The sequence below is a fragment of the Podarcis vaucheri genome (genome assembly GCF_965113315.1).
Source record: "Podarcis vaucheri genome assembly, chromosome: 2".
Lineage (NCBI taxonomy): Eukaryota > Metazoa > Chordata > Lepidosauria > Squamata > Lacertidae > Podarcis > Podarcis vaucheri.
The window spans coordinates 52,468,699-52,483,334 of record NC_138760.1 but is presented as its reverse complement, the minus strand read 5'-3'; the positions used below and the strand labels follow the sequence as shown (position 1 = coordinate 52,483,334).

At 37.8% G+C, this 14,636-nt stretch overlaps 1 protein-coding gene across 19 annotated transcripts in view; it reads right to left on the bottom strand.

Moving 5' to 3' along the window:
• The window catches only part of TENM2 (teneurin transmembrane protein 2), a 750,319-nt gene that overhangs the window by 263,862 nt on the left and 471,821 nt on the right, over positions 1-14,636 (bottom strand). For 9 of the 19 annotated variants that reach the window (XM_082214666.1, XM_082214669.1, XM_082214670.1 and 6 more), the window contains one exon: positions 6,137-6,346. The exons of 3 other annotated variants lie outside the window; for them this stretch is intronic. In XM_082214666.1, coding sequence (XP_082070792.1) covers positions 6,137-6,346 — 210 coding nt within the window. Of the gene's footprint in view, positions 1-6,136; positions 6,347-6,864; positions 6,922-14,636 lie in introns of all 19 variants that reach the window. 7 more of the 19 variants (XM_082214667.1, XM_082214655.1, XM_082214668.1 and 4 more) reach the window with 1 other exon arrangement.

Genomic DNA, 14,636 nt, shown 5'->3' with positions numbered 1-14,636 from the left:
AGCACACAACAATTGCATGTGACCCTGTGATTTTTTTCCTACATAGCTGGGAGTTAAGCTTTGCTTTGCCAATTAGAAAAAACCCCTGATATTCTCTCAAAATAAAGCAGAAATGGAAAGGGCAAGAAAGCACACTGTCATTTTATAATAGACATGGGCTACAAACAATGCAAATCTAACTGACTGACAATGTCATTGGCTCATTTACAATAGGATATTGAGATGTGTTTGAAAAGGAACCAGGATCCAGCCCAACTGGAAAAGATTCCCTGCCCTCCTTTACAAAAAGTCTGCAAAGTCAATATGAAGCCATGATGACCATGGCATTTTTGTTGATTCCCACTGCTGAGCCCAGGCATGTGGTGTGGTTGATATCTTATTCAATCTCACTGTCCATCTTGAACTATCACACATCCAAAGGCGTTCATTTGAACTATACCAGCGTGACCAGCAGTCATCCATAACCATCTTGCATTACAGTTTGTCTTCCTTATGCATCATCTGTGTGGCCTTGTCTTCATGATACATTTCCAAAGGGCAAGAATAGTTTTCCAGTTTGGATGTAAGAGCGGAATATTATTTGCCAAAAACTAGTAACTAATTACTCTGGGAGCACAATGAAAGGGTGGTTTTTATTTAATTAAAAAATCATGACTTGCATGGCTCTGGAAAGTCTATGATGTAACATACAAGTACTCCACTGACCAAATATAAATCAAAATAATGATTTAAGAAAAACCTGAATCATGCAAGGAAAAAAAAGTAATGTCAGTGGGCTTTTGCACTTCAACCTAATAATGATTTAATTTTACATCTTGGGCATACGTGGCTTTTCTTTTCTTCCTTTGGACAAATTCTTCATGTTGGCAGTACTTCAGGATCTATTGACTTTCCATGAGCCCTGCATCCATCTGGATGGCAGCAGGGGGTCTGTGATGGTAAAGGCCCGGAACTCTTAAGCCAAAATATATTTCCAGGGATTTTATATTTATTTATTTTTTAAAAAAGAATTGACCAGCTCACTCTAGTTTGAAAAGTGCCAGGGGATCTTTAATGCGCTTACAACTGAGCCCACTTTAACACAGAAGAGAAGTTCCTCTAGCGATCTAGCAGCTACAGAAGTCAAGCTGGGATGGATACGCATGCCTAGGTTTCTTATCTACAGCTTAAACCAATGTCCTTCTGGCAAGGAGATGAAGGCGCTACCTACTGAGCTGCCCAAACCCTTTTATTTAGTCTGTTAAAATAACTCAAAGTCAATTTTTTTTTATTGCGCATAAGAAAAGAAAAGCTAAGGATTCAGGATTTTTGTTGTTGCAAATGTATTTTCTACCATGTAAGTTGAAAAATACACAATCCATTTCCCCCCCATTTAGTAAGGGGTGATACTCAGCCATCTGCAGGAGACTCCATTCTGTATCTGTGGGATTCCATTTTTAATGATTTGTCATAGGGCTTTAAATTATACTGCTAGAAAATAGAGATACCCATTTCTGTAAACCCAGATTGCAGAAGGTCATAAAACAGAATGTTTTAAGCTCTCTTAGAAGAGTATATGGAAACCACCAAGAGGGATGAAATAAAAACAAAACACAACAAAATAGGGCTCCTTTAGGGCAGTGTTAGTACTGTTAATTTTAAGATTATATAACCTTATACAATGTACTGTTCATAATACACCACTTCGGAAATAATTCAATACTGCTTGCTCCTTCACAATAATTTGTTTTATTTGTAATTCATTAGAACTTGCATTCATTTCTATATTATACACATAATGGCCATGTTTATAACCATAGTTAATTTTACTGGCATTTCCACAGTTACTGTGAATGTAGAGACCACTCCTTCTTCATACCTCCTCCAAGAAATCACTTTGTGCTATAACTGCGGATCATGGTCTACTGCACTCATATAAACTGTGATTGGGGAGCCAAGAACAAACCACAATCCCCAGTTCAAAAGGAAACGAAGCCAGAGATTTTATCTTACTCCTCCTTCACTCTTCCCTTAACATGAAAAGCAATCTGTGCCTTCATGGTAAACCATTAACTGTGGTTTACCATAATAGGCAAATGCAGATAGTATTAATATGAATTGGATGACTGAATATAATTCAAACCAATACAATGTCCATGTGTCAAATGTTTTACTTATTTTTGGTGAATAAAATTATAGGGCTTTAGTGCAAGGCTGATATTTGCTAAGGTGCGGCATTCAAAACCAAGGTAACAACAAAAGAGTAAGAACTGCTAGACAGTGGAACTGTCTCCCACCCTCTCTTTCCCTGGAGGTAGTTAAGCAGAAGTTGGATGGCCATCTGCTTTCCTTGAGATTCCTGTATGACAGGGGGTTGGACTAGATGACCCTTGGGTCCCTTCTAACTCTACAATAACTCTATTATTTTTCTCTTTCATCTGTATTACTTGCAACTTAAAGAGAGCCCTTGCTGCAAGTATGAAGAGCAGCCTTTTAATTTGTAACTCAACATATAGAGAGGTGTCTCACTCACAAATGGGAGCATCTATTCTTATTTTGTCCAAAACTGCAACTACCAGAATAATGTAACTGCAATAACATGTACAGATACACCATTGCATTTACTGCAGTTGGGCTACACCAAAAAAATTATGAAAGAAATGAAAGAAAAAGTTTTTAAAATCAATGTATTTTAACTGCAAAAAATTGCAATTGAGGACCAAAAATTGCAACTGAGGACCAAACTACCGGTATATGTTATCTTAACTGCATGGTGAGCAATCTAATCCAGATATATATATATAGGCCACCAGAACATGTTTCACCAGGACTACACACACCGGGAATAAAATACAACCCATCCTTCCCCTCCCCAGTCAAAAATTCCTATCAAAAATCACTTCATCTGCTATGCTGCAATTAGACAGAAACTAATGAATAATAAGAAATTCTACATATTATTAATTTCTACATATTTTTAATTATTTTTCCCCTGAAAGTTTTTTTTTAAATAAATACTTTACAGTAAGTTGGCATTGTATTTGAAGAAAGTGCATTTTTCTATTTAACTTTAATGCTAGTTTTGAGCAATGAAACGTCATTCTGCTGTAAAAAGGTTGAATTCATTTGCTGCGTGGTTATGCTAGTTATGATTGATGTCACTTCTGCAAATGATAAACCAATCGCCTCAATGATGTAATGTCATTTTAAGAGTGCTAGAATCTAATTTCTCTCAAAATGTAAGCTCTGATGAGTTCTAATAAAGATTTATTGTAGATTAAAGACCTTCATAATATCAACAATAGATTGCTCATTTGATGAGAGATTTGATTATGTATTTTTTTAAAGCATAGGAATTTTCCATGTATATGAAGAATGGTTGGCAGGAAAGGCACAGAGCAGTGTAATCAGATGACTATCTGCTCATCTTTGGAAAGACTCATAATAAACAGATCTAGGAATTAGTCTCTAATTGTGAGGGTTGACATAAATGTAAGTATACATTTAAGTCAAGTAGCATAAATGGTTTGTCTAAGTGATACTTTATTAAAGGCAACACAATGAACTTAGTACACTAGTTCAAACTCACACAATTATTTTAAACCTGCACCCAACAGCGCCTCTATTTGTTAAATCAGGACAAAAAAACAGTAAACATGCTAGATCTCACCTAACACCCTTGATCTCACCCTTGAATTTCAAAATCTAAGAATTCTCATCTACAAGAAGTACTAGATACATATTTCCCCTGCACCCCTCTTCATAATAATAATGAATCTTGGCTCTAGGATTTTTAAGGGTGGAAATAAATGGGCCAACAGTTTGTTAATTTACAGCAGCGTGAACTATTTTGATACTTTGAAAATCAGCCTACAAACTGCATGCATTCTTACTAATTTATTCAGGTGCAATTACTGCATTGCTCTTGTACATCTTGAAAAAAGAAAGACGACCCAATAATACAAATACATTAAATCATCCAAGATACTCCAGGCTGCAACTGAATCAGAAAAGTCACAATCTAACGCCACTGAAAAAAGGAGGTATTTATCTTGCAGTGCTACACATATCAGGAAAATGTAGCTGAAACATAACCGTTGTATATTTGCATTCAGGACTGATTATTGTTGAATTACCTGATTATCCTACTTTTAAAATGAGAAGCACATAACTAGAGCGTATGACCTATTTCATGCTCCATTCTAAAAAGGAAGGAAGTGTGAAAGTAAAAATGCCAGAAGAAACACAAAGCAGCATGGCGCTTTTAATTATTTTTGAAATACTTTAAAGGTTTGGTTGAAAGATGTGCTATAATACCAGCAGGTGAATGAGCAAAGTGAATTCAGACCCCCTTCAAACAGACTGGCTTAAACGTTTAGGGCAACGTCAGCCACCTTGAGTCTAATCAAGGAGAAAGGTGGGGTGTAAATAAATGTTTAATAATAATAATGTTTAAACCTATTTTGCTGTCTATTTGTTTTAGTTAATTTATGGACTGTGTACTACCCACTAATTTTGAAGTGGTTATAATAAAATCAAAATACATAAATATACAAGGAACATGATTTCAGATGATTAATTTGGATGCAGTAAATGCTAACTATATAATATCCATATCTATATAACTAAAATTGGAGAAGACAACTACTAGAGAATATTATACAAATTTCTTATCACAACACCTCAAATGGTGAAACTTTAAATTTCCATGTAAGCATGCTTAGAATAAATGGTGGCTATCTTTTTTCATTAACAAAATATTGACGCTTTTTCATAATACAGCACCATAAAAAACATACTAATCTAAATGAAAACAAAAACAAAAAAGAGAAAAGAAATGCAAAGTCCTCTCTCAAAGGTAGATCTTAACGCTTCTCTCACACAGAAAGGGGTGGACCTTCCCAGCTCACACTTACAAGCTTCCCTTTGTTCTCCCACACATCCCTGCCTCTCACACGGGGGTCCTTCACCAGCCATGAATGGTGGACATCTTAAGAGAATTGTGATCTCTTATGCTTCCTTCTCAAGAGAAATGACAGCAGATTCCAACTCAAGTTCATTCCTCCAGTTTTACAGCTCATAAATGCTGAGAATACTGTTCACTGTAATGTGTTAAAGCAAAAACTCAAGTAAAAAGTTTTACCGGTATTTTATTTACTAGTTCTGGATTTACACATCCATTAAGCATTGTGACATATTAATAGCATAAATAAGCAGACATGTTACGCTACTTTAAAATGGTACTATAATAGAAAAATTGGGATAATAAGATTGTTTACTTTTATTTTTAAAAAGGTCAAAGAGTAAAAAAGGTTTAAATTTGAAATGGCAGAGCCTCCAAAGACTTTTATACAGAATCTAAAATGATACTGAATATTGGAATGAGTATTGAAACCAAACTAACCTTTAAACGAAGTGAAGAATCACAGTCTACCAGTCTGTTTCCCAAATTTTTGATGCCTGTGTGTGAAAACCACCTGTACCTGGTTTTTCCAAGTACTCTACATTGCTTTTACAGCATCTGAACTCTGACTTGTGAAAGGATCTTCAGCAAGCACTGAGTTATGCAAATCAGAACCTACTTTCTCATGTAAAATGGAACCTACTTTCTCATTTAAAAATACAATCTAAATGTTTTATAAGCCAGAAGTCAATTTCAAAGAGCATCACCATTGCATGAAGACTGGAAAGTTAGGATTAGCTGTTAATACCGATATGAGGATAGTGTGAAACATAACAACAGGGCCAGCTTAACATTTTGCATTTTAAAAGCTAATGTATTATTCTATATAAATGCAAAGCAGTGAAAACCCTATCAGTTATATTTTTCCTACAAACAAGTACAAACCATACATGAAGATTTCCATCAGTTAATAAGGCACATTAATGGTTTCAGTTTCATATAGGTAACTACTAATTCAAAGGAAACACTCCCAAATAAAACTTTGTCAATGAGATATCAAATGAATATTCATCTATCAAGATATAAAACATTAATCTAATAAAGCATTCAAAACCTCCAGTTTTTCACAGTTACAAATATTTGCCCATTTCTCACAACGTTCATGCTTGAGTCACTGTTTTCATGACAACTAGAAATTGCTCATTTGAGCTAAGAATTTTATAATCAAATGCCACATGTATAGCGTTTCCTTACCACTGCTGGAAGTCTGCTGTGGCCCTGAGCATGCTCTTAGCAGGTATGAATTTGGGGAGAACTCCTCATCAGGGTTGGTATCCATGATTTGATGGGAAGTATTGCTGTCTAGCAAGGGCATCTGGCAGCTAACTGGTGGTGGATTATGGGAACTGGGCAGCTGAGCGGATGGGAGAAGGCTAGACGAGGATGTAGGTGGAATGGGACGACCTGGGAAAGAGGACAGAGGGATCAAAGTTCAGCAATGAATGTAATGAAAGAAACCACAAACAGTAACACTGAAATTGTTTGTAACCACATATGATTACAGCTGGGGCTGAATCAAAATACCCATTGTCAATTGGTATTGACTCTCCCCTTTGCATCATATTCAAGACGGTATGATCAGCTGTGTTGACAAGGCATTCCAAGAAAGGGGATTGGCCTCTCCTGATAATGTCTTCACAGCATCAGCCTGTATCAGGCTATATGAACCGATGCTAGATGAATGAAAATAAAACCTATTTGTAAAACAGCACTGAACACACACACTTAAAACCCCCTCATCACTATTTTTTTTAATATAATAAAGTTTTAATGCCAATAATTTGTTTTAGAGGGAACAAGCAGTTTTCTATACCCACCAATTGATCTAGCATCAGCATTATGTTTGAGGAGATTCACAGATCCACAATCACAGAATAAAAATCCCACTTGGAAGCATTTTGTAAGCCAGTTATTTTCAGTACCTAAAAGAAAACAGCACTCCTCCCTCTGTTGTTTTCTGCTCTGCTGAACCAGGGTTTCTGAATGTTGTAAAGAAAAATGATATGAACTGGACTCAGAAAACTTGACTGACACATTCAAGCCCGTTTAGAAAACAAAAGCATTATTCACAAAAAAGCTTCACATTGAAGCCTCCATTCACTGAGAGATGGGAGTGAAAGGCAACAGGATTATAAAAATATCCCTCATAAGTACCAGTAATGCACACCTCAGTAAGCCATTGCAGATGTTGCTCCATTTTTGTAAATTCAGGCAATAAATTATTTTGACTCCTGCTGCTGCTACTACTACAACTACTACAGCATTACACACAGAATCTACAAAGCATTGCACAATAAAATGAATACAAAAGCAAAATAACAAAACCCATTTTAGTTTCATAACATAAATGAGAAATGCATCCTAACTCAGTATCAGCAGCAATGCTAAACTAGCTAAGTTGTCTCAGGAAAATCTCTCTCAAATAGCAACCCAAATTCTAACTAGAGTACTGGTAACATTCTCTCAAGTCAGACTCAAAGAAAAACTTTGAGGGTTTGTAAAAACCTGCCTGAAACCAGACAACAGCTTTTGAAATTTCACCCTGTATCAGATCAAGTCTGAGCTGGAAAATAATTCCTGGCTTCCCTTCCCACATCCTTGGGAGCTCTCCCTGTTACCATAATCCCCATTCCCAAGAAACCACTCCCTCTTCCCTTACTTGGCAAGCAAAAGTGGCATGTGTTTTAACATGCAGAGAGGAATGAGTTTTCTCCTACTTCCTTCTGTCCTTCCCTCTTGTTGCCCCCCCCCCAGCAGAATAGTAATTGAAGTAGCTCTTTTAAGAACATCTCCCATGAATCCCTTTCAACTACTGACACTCAACATGCTGTGGGACAAAGAAGGAAGGAAGGAATTCTCTTCCTGTGCACCACCATTATGTTTCCTGCCAGCTGTCACTTAATAGGCAAGTAACGGAAATGGGGATGTACTGGATGGGCACTGAAACAAGGGTTATTTGGGAACAAGTATGGCTGGTGGAACAACAGGCATTCTTAGTTCAGAAAAATGATCAGAGTTCTCTCCAATTTTGGACGACGAATTCACTTGTTGCCAAATTAACCCAATGTGTCTGGAGACAGCTTGCCCATCTCTAGTTTTAATTATCCTGCAAGGTGTACAAGGTGTTGTACAAGTGTTGTGAAGTGGGTTTTGCTGGTTCCAGAAGGGTTTGTGTAACAACCAATAAGAACCTCCTCTGAGTCTGAAAGGGAAGGAAAATGGATGGAAGGCTGCTCTATTAACCTTAGAAGATTAAACTATGTGGAAAGATGGTCTTCAATTATGCAGGGCAGAATCTTTTAAAACAGTGAACATAATACCACACTGCAATTGGGTCCAGAAATAATTTGATAGCCAAGGAAAATGAGCAAAAATAAGTGTAACATATTCTTTGGAGGGTCTGATCTCTCAGGAGTATTATGGCACCATCAAGGAAAGGTAAAATCCCAGGCTTATTTATAACAGTCCTAATAAAATTAGCTGTCCTTTTTTGCAGACTCAAGTGGCACCTGTCCCATCTTGGCATGTTTATTTTAAATCTGTGTCAGAGTTCCACACATAAGCACATGAATTTTAATTTGCCAAAGAAAATTGCATTCCAACGTAATCATGATTTTGAAATGGATTAATATGTTGTACACACCAGCACATTCCACCCTACACAACCTACCCTGAGCAAAGTCTTCATGGTTACATTCTAGAACACAGTGTGTGCCCTCAGTGAAGTGCTTTCATAGCACAATCTCCAAGGCACTTGACAAAGTCATTCTGTGGGTCTGTTTCCCCTGGAAATTTGTTTAAACACTATCTTACCCGCAGGGTATTTATGTAACTTTGTGACTGTACATTATTGGCTTTCAAAAAATCTGTATATCCACATAATAGAGAATGTATTGAATTGTGGTTGTAAATTGTGCAAACAGGTACCAGAACGAAAATAATGTATATATTGTATTTTGCTGCTGAAAAGATATGGTTGACAAATTAGAATTAAGTTAAGCCAAAACATTCTTTGGTTTAATCAGAATTGTACATCATATTTCTAACTGCTTCTATCTTCCAGATAGAAACCCATCAATGCACAACAGAGGAAAACATCCTTCTATATGCTCCCTTCTCTATATTATTTTTGCAGCTCACCACACCAAGCCACCCATCCAACAGAACTTAGTGCAGGAATACATGTTTTAAGGCCTCAGCATTAAATGCTGACTCAACAGAGTTGCTTGCCTAGGGTCAGGACAATTCTCTGCAATTACAGTTCCTAATGACCGAGGCACCTAAACGCCCAAGCTTCTTTCTTGCTTTAGCACTTCAAACATGGAAGGATAGATGGCAGGAGATTCTTTGCATTGCACATATTCATCATCCTTGTCAGGGAAAAAGAAATTAGAGAAGACCTGCTGCTTGACTGATTTTTGGGAGGAGTAAAAATGGTTTGTGTCTGGTGAGATGGAGAAATTGTTCAGGAGTAGCTTAACCATGTGGAAATGTGACCTCTGTATTGCTGCCAAGGTCAGTGAGGCATACAAAGCTCTGCTGCATATATGAATTAGCTACAAATGTTAGAGAAATGGGATTCTACAGTAGTTCTTTTCAACTATAGTTTATACAACTAGTTATAATCATGCAGTAAAATATAGAAAGGGGGTTATCTGAAATCTAAGGCTTGCAGATATCATCAAAGTTAATGATACTTATTTATCCAGTACTAAAGGCTGATTTATATACTGTTGAGAAATGTAAATCTCAAGCAACATGGACATGGGGATTTTGCCCTCCTCCCCTTTCATTCTCAAAACAGACCGTGTGAAATGACAGATTTGAAGAATCACAGATATTTGCATCACTAAAACCATCAACACTGGAGCAGGCTTCTATAGCAGGAATTGTACTTTGGAATACCCCATGGTGCATTATCAATAGGAGACACTTCCAAGCCACAGCCATAGGGTGGATTGTGCCCCCCACCCCTGCAGTGCAAGTTGAAACTTAGAAAGAGGCCTGGCATCACCATCAGGTAGATCATCATGGCTGACAGTGACGTTTCTCCTAACTGCTGTGCAGCAAAAGTTCTGTAATTTCACAGCAATATGGCCATTCTCATAAAATCATTGCAGCTTCCACTCCCCCACTCCCAAACTTCAGGAGCACTCTTTTTCGGATGTTGGCCCTAACCACAGCTATTGGCTCATAGCAATTAATCAATTGCAACAGCACTTGACTAAATGTATGCCTGCATTTCAGGCAATCTAGTAGGTCATGGTGGGTGTGTAAAAACTGTATGTACATTTAAAAAAGCATTACTGCCTTGGGTGAAATGGAAGCAAAAAAATGCAAGCTTCAAGGTTTGCTACAAAAGCAGCCAAACACTTTTTCAGTACCAATAACTCTTTTTCCTAACCTTATCTAAGAGATGTGTTTACTGGTAATAAGAGGACCAAAGTTGTTGTCATAAACCCATGACATGTATATCCTTGTGAAATATTACACTGTATGTCAGAGAAAATTAATATACAGATTCAGATTTATTGTGGTTCTCTTTCCAACAAAATGACTCAAGCATCAAGAATTATATTTGACACACCTTGCATGGGGAAAATATCCTGTATATGAGAAATTCTCACACATTCTGACTGTGTTTAAACACCACATGTGAAATATAAGGAAAAACAGGAAGGATTTTCATATTTTGTAATCCACATATGCTCAGCCATATGCGTGTGTTTTCTAGCATGAGCTCAGCTTGACCATATTTAAGAAGAAGTGGTAAAATACTTTTTAAAAGTGATATGCGGGTCATCATAATTAAATACAATCTTTTTAAATAAATTGTGCAGCCCTAATCATTTGATATATATGAAACATACTGCACATGCTGCAAAAGTACAGAACAGATAATACTGATAATACTTATGTCCATTCCATCATTCAGAATTTTACCTTTAGCACAATTATTAAAGTGTTTATTGTTACCATGATTAGTAAAGATTTCTGTAAAATCACAAAGTCATAAAGTTGTTTCCCAGTATTTGTAAATATTTTTCAGTGACGTATTAGTAAATGTTTACAGATCTACTGCAAATACCAGCAAGAAACAAAAACAAAATAAAATAAGGTAACTTCTTCAAACACACACCCAAACTTAGAGCAAATAAGAGAACAGGCATAGGCCATAAACCAATCCTTTTTTACTTCAAATTATTAGCTATTATACTATTGTATAATGTGAGACATGTTTCATCATCTAAATTGTAGTCAACCTTAGAAATGATATATGATTGCTTCAGTGTAAAAAGCTGTAGTGAGCTGGCCAAGACTAGAGTTGTGTACCCTATCTCTGAGCTTTTCATGCACACACAAAAAAGGGAGAGTATGAAAAGTTCCCAAACACATTTGTGGAGGAAAACTTAATGCACTTTTCAAGCATTTCATATGAACACTTGAAAAGTCCCATTTAGCAGCCACCACATTCCTCCTTGCTCTGCTTCTTGCTAGTCCCCACCCATAGGAGCCGACTCCTTGGGGCCATGGGGGCTTTGGTCCCCGCAATAATTTTTTTGAGGAGGCTGGCACCCACAAAGTTGATGGGCATTGCCATTCAAAAGGTGTGTGTTCACCATGTCATGTGATCAGTTATGCAGGGTGGGGCTTACCTGGGCCTCCGCAATATTTAATTCAAGTTGACACCCCGGTCCCCACCCTTCCCAAACAGAAATGCCTTATCTTGAATACAATTTGGGATAAGAAATGGTGAAGAGCACAGTATTGTTTCCTCTCAGGATCCATGACAGGAAATGATATATAGTATAAGTAAGAAAAGGCCAAGAAGAGTCACCATTGGCCTTTTTTGTCAGCTGGAAACCTTTGTTTCCCGTACTATCCCTTTGCCCAAGATAATGCGTGTGGGCACACACATATGAAAATGTGAACTAGCATTTGATATTGTGGAGCACCCTGAGATCTGTGGATGAAGGACAGTATACAATATGATTATGATTATGCTAAATGCTATCCATTATCCTTTCACAAAGTAAGCCCTTTTTTCTTGGAGAAGGTGTGGTACACTGGCAGCAGGGATGGCCCAAGACATTTTGCCACCTGAGACAAAAAAAACCCCACCCCCACTTGCTGCCACACCTGCTCCTTCTCCATGGGCGTGCATGGCACCATGCTCCCACTTCCTTCATTTCCACTGAGGGTGTGCCAGGCTGCCACCACACACCCTTCTTCCTGCAGGCAAGCCACACAGCTACCAGCCCCCCATAGCAGGAGCATGGCTGAAGCAGAGGTGGAGGTGACCGCGGCAGCTGCAGGGCATGGAGGAGGAGGAGTGACATGGGAGTGTGGCATGCCCATGACATGGCAGTGAATGACATGCTTCTTGGGCCCAGATCTGCCGCCTGAGGTAACCACTTCATCAGCCCCTAGTTCGCAGAGGGAATAAGACAGCGGTAGAAGAAGAGTGCCAACTCCAATTTGACTCAGACCCAGCTTGAAAAGGGCTGGACCTCATTTCAATTTGGACTGTGCTTTACAAGTGGGGGAAGTCTGCATTTCAAATTTCCCTGTTCAATACTTGTCCCATTTCTACAAGCAGTCAGAAATATATTGAGAATAGCAAGGGATCAAGCTCACTAATGCATGGAGGGGTACTATCATTAAGTACAAGCCCATCTCCCGGCATGCCAGTAACTGAAGCTCAAATAACACAATGGTCCCCTATGTTTGACAGCTTTTACTACCTCTGTATCAGTGAGGAGGAAACAGCCACTGGTAAGAATCAGTCTTATAGCTACAATCCTGTAGATGGCTTAGCCATTAGGCTTCAAAATGTCTTTGCCACAGAGTGATGACTGTTAAAATTAAGAAATACTTCAGAAGCATGACAATCCATGAAGAGTCTTGCTTTGGAGTCTCACAAGGACCATCATGGGAAATCAGTTAACCCTGACTTATTGAGAAAAATGAGAGCATAAGAAAAGCCTGGTTATGTGCAGTACACCATGCATACTCTTATTGCTCAGGCATCCAGGAAAGAAAACAACTTCCTCACTCTTGGAGAGCAAATAGAGCAGGATAATATGCAAGTTAGCTTCTGCAGGCCTACATGAGAGTCAATTCCCATGACCACTTCTGATGTGCTAAAATCACCATAAGGTGATGTTTACCCAGTATTTTCACATCACAGGTTTCAAGTGATAGCTCTCTCATGTTATAAAATTAAAGGTTACCATATTTTACAGGTTAATTATGAATCTTAGAATTTATTTAACCTGTAATTTAATGAAGTTCCAGCTCAGAATTTAACACAGGGGGAAAACAGGAAAAAGGCACCTTGTGTAACTGTATGTTTTCCTGAGTCATGTATTTGGGGAAGGGAAGCATTTAGACAAGAAAAACAGGGAGAAAGGGTTAAATATCCTCTCCCATTTTGCTGCTGCCCCAATCGAATTAGGGAACAGTTGAAAGTGAGAGTGAAATATCAGGAGATTATATTATAAATGCTTGCGCAACATGTTACTTGACCCTCAGCAATTTGGAGCTAATTGTTTACAAATTTATATCAGCTATTGTATACTTAATATTTACATTAAAAAGAGTAGGAGAGAACTCATATTAGAAAAATGTGTATTCTGGCATGAATCCCTCTTCTGCATATTCAGAAGGCAGTTTCAACTGGTGGAAAGAAAAGTAAGAGCCTTCCAAACTTCTTCATCTGATGCGTGTGGACATGTTTATGTATACAGTAGTCACAGTCCTTCACTTGCTACATTGCTTTTAGTTCAGGAGAAGATATGCTTGTGGCAACAATCTGTCCACAGATGTGAAAGTCAAGGTGGCATCTATATACAGTCGAGTCAAAACAGTATATACTGCACTATAGGACAAACAGTGAATGAATCTAATGAGATTCCCCATTTTGTGCATTTTTTGACCCATTTTGTACAATGAAGATGAAGGCTAATTTTTTCTTTTCTTTTTTTGCATGTGAAAGGCTTAAGATTCTACTTAAATACATTTGACAAGATATGAAAATTTCTTCCAGCGGAAAAATAGCTGATGTTGTGTCCATATTTTAATAAAGTAGGTACATGATCTTAAAACAAAGGTTTCATGCATTTATCCTTATGGTATATGTGACTGGAATATTCCGTATGTCTAGAAGCATGCTGCCAAATAATTAGGTGGTTAATTCAAACTAATATGTAAAATTCAGGTGGTCCTCTGTTATCTGCCCCTCCTTGTCTCTTTAAAATTGTGGAAATGTACTGCAGCAGTTTAAAATAAAAGCCACAAAGGGTGTAATTCTCATGTCAGAAACTCTAGTTGAGTGGCTAGGGAAAAAAATCATTTGCACTTGCTCAAATAACAACTTTGGGGATTCATAAAAGTGTGCATCAAATGAAGGCCTCAACTTACATCCTATCTAAGCTTCCACTGGCAATAGCACTGCATTACATTTTCACAATTTTGCCTTTACTTGATAGTCATTTTCTCCCTCAAATATCTGTTCTGGGACCTTCTGAAGCACCTTGAGAGATGGCAGAAGGGGCTGCAGGTGGAACGGGAGATTGGCAAAAATTTAAAAAATTGCTGTCTGGCCCCCATACTCCAGCAGGAGTCTCTGTGAAGGGTAAAAATCCCTTGGTTTGTGGAGAGCTAGCCCAAAAGCCAAGATCTTTAATTTTTC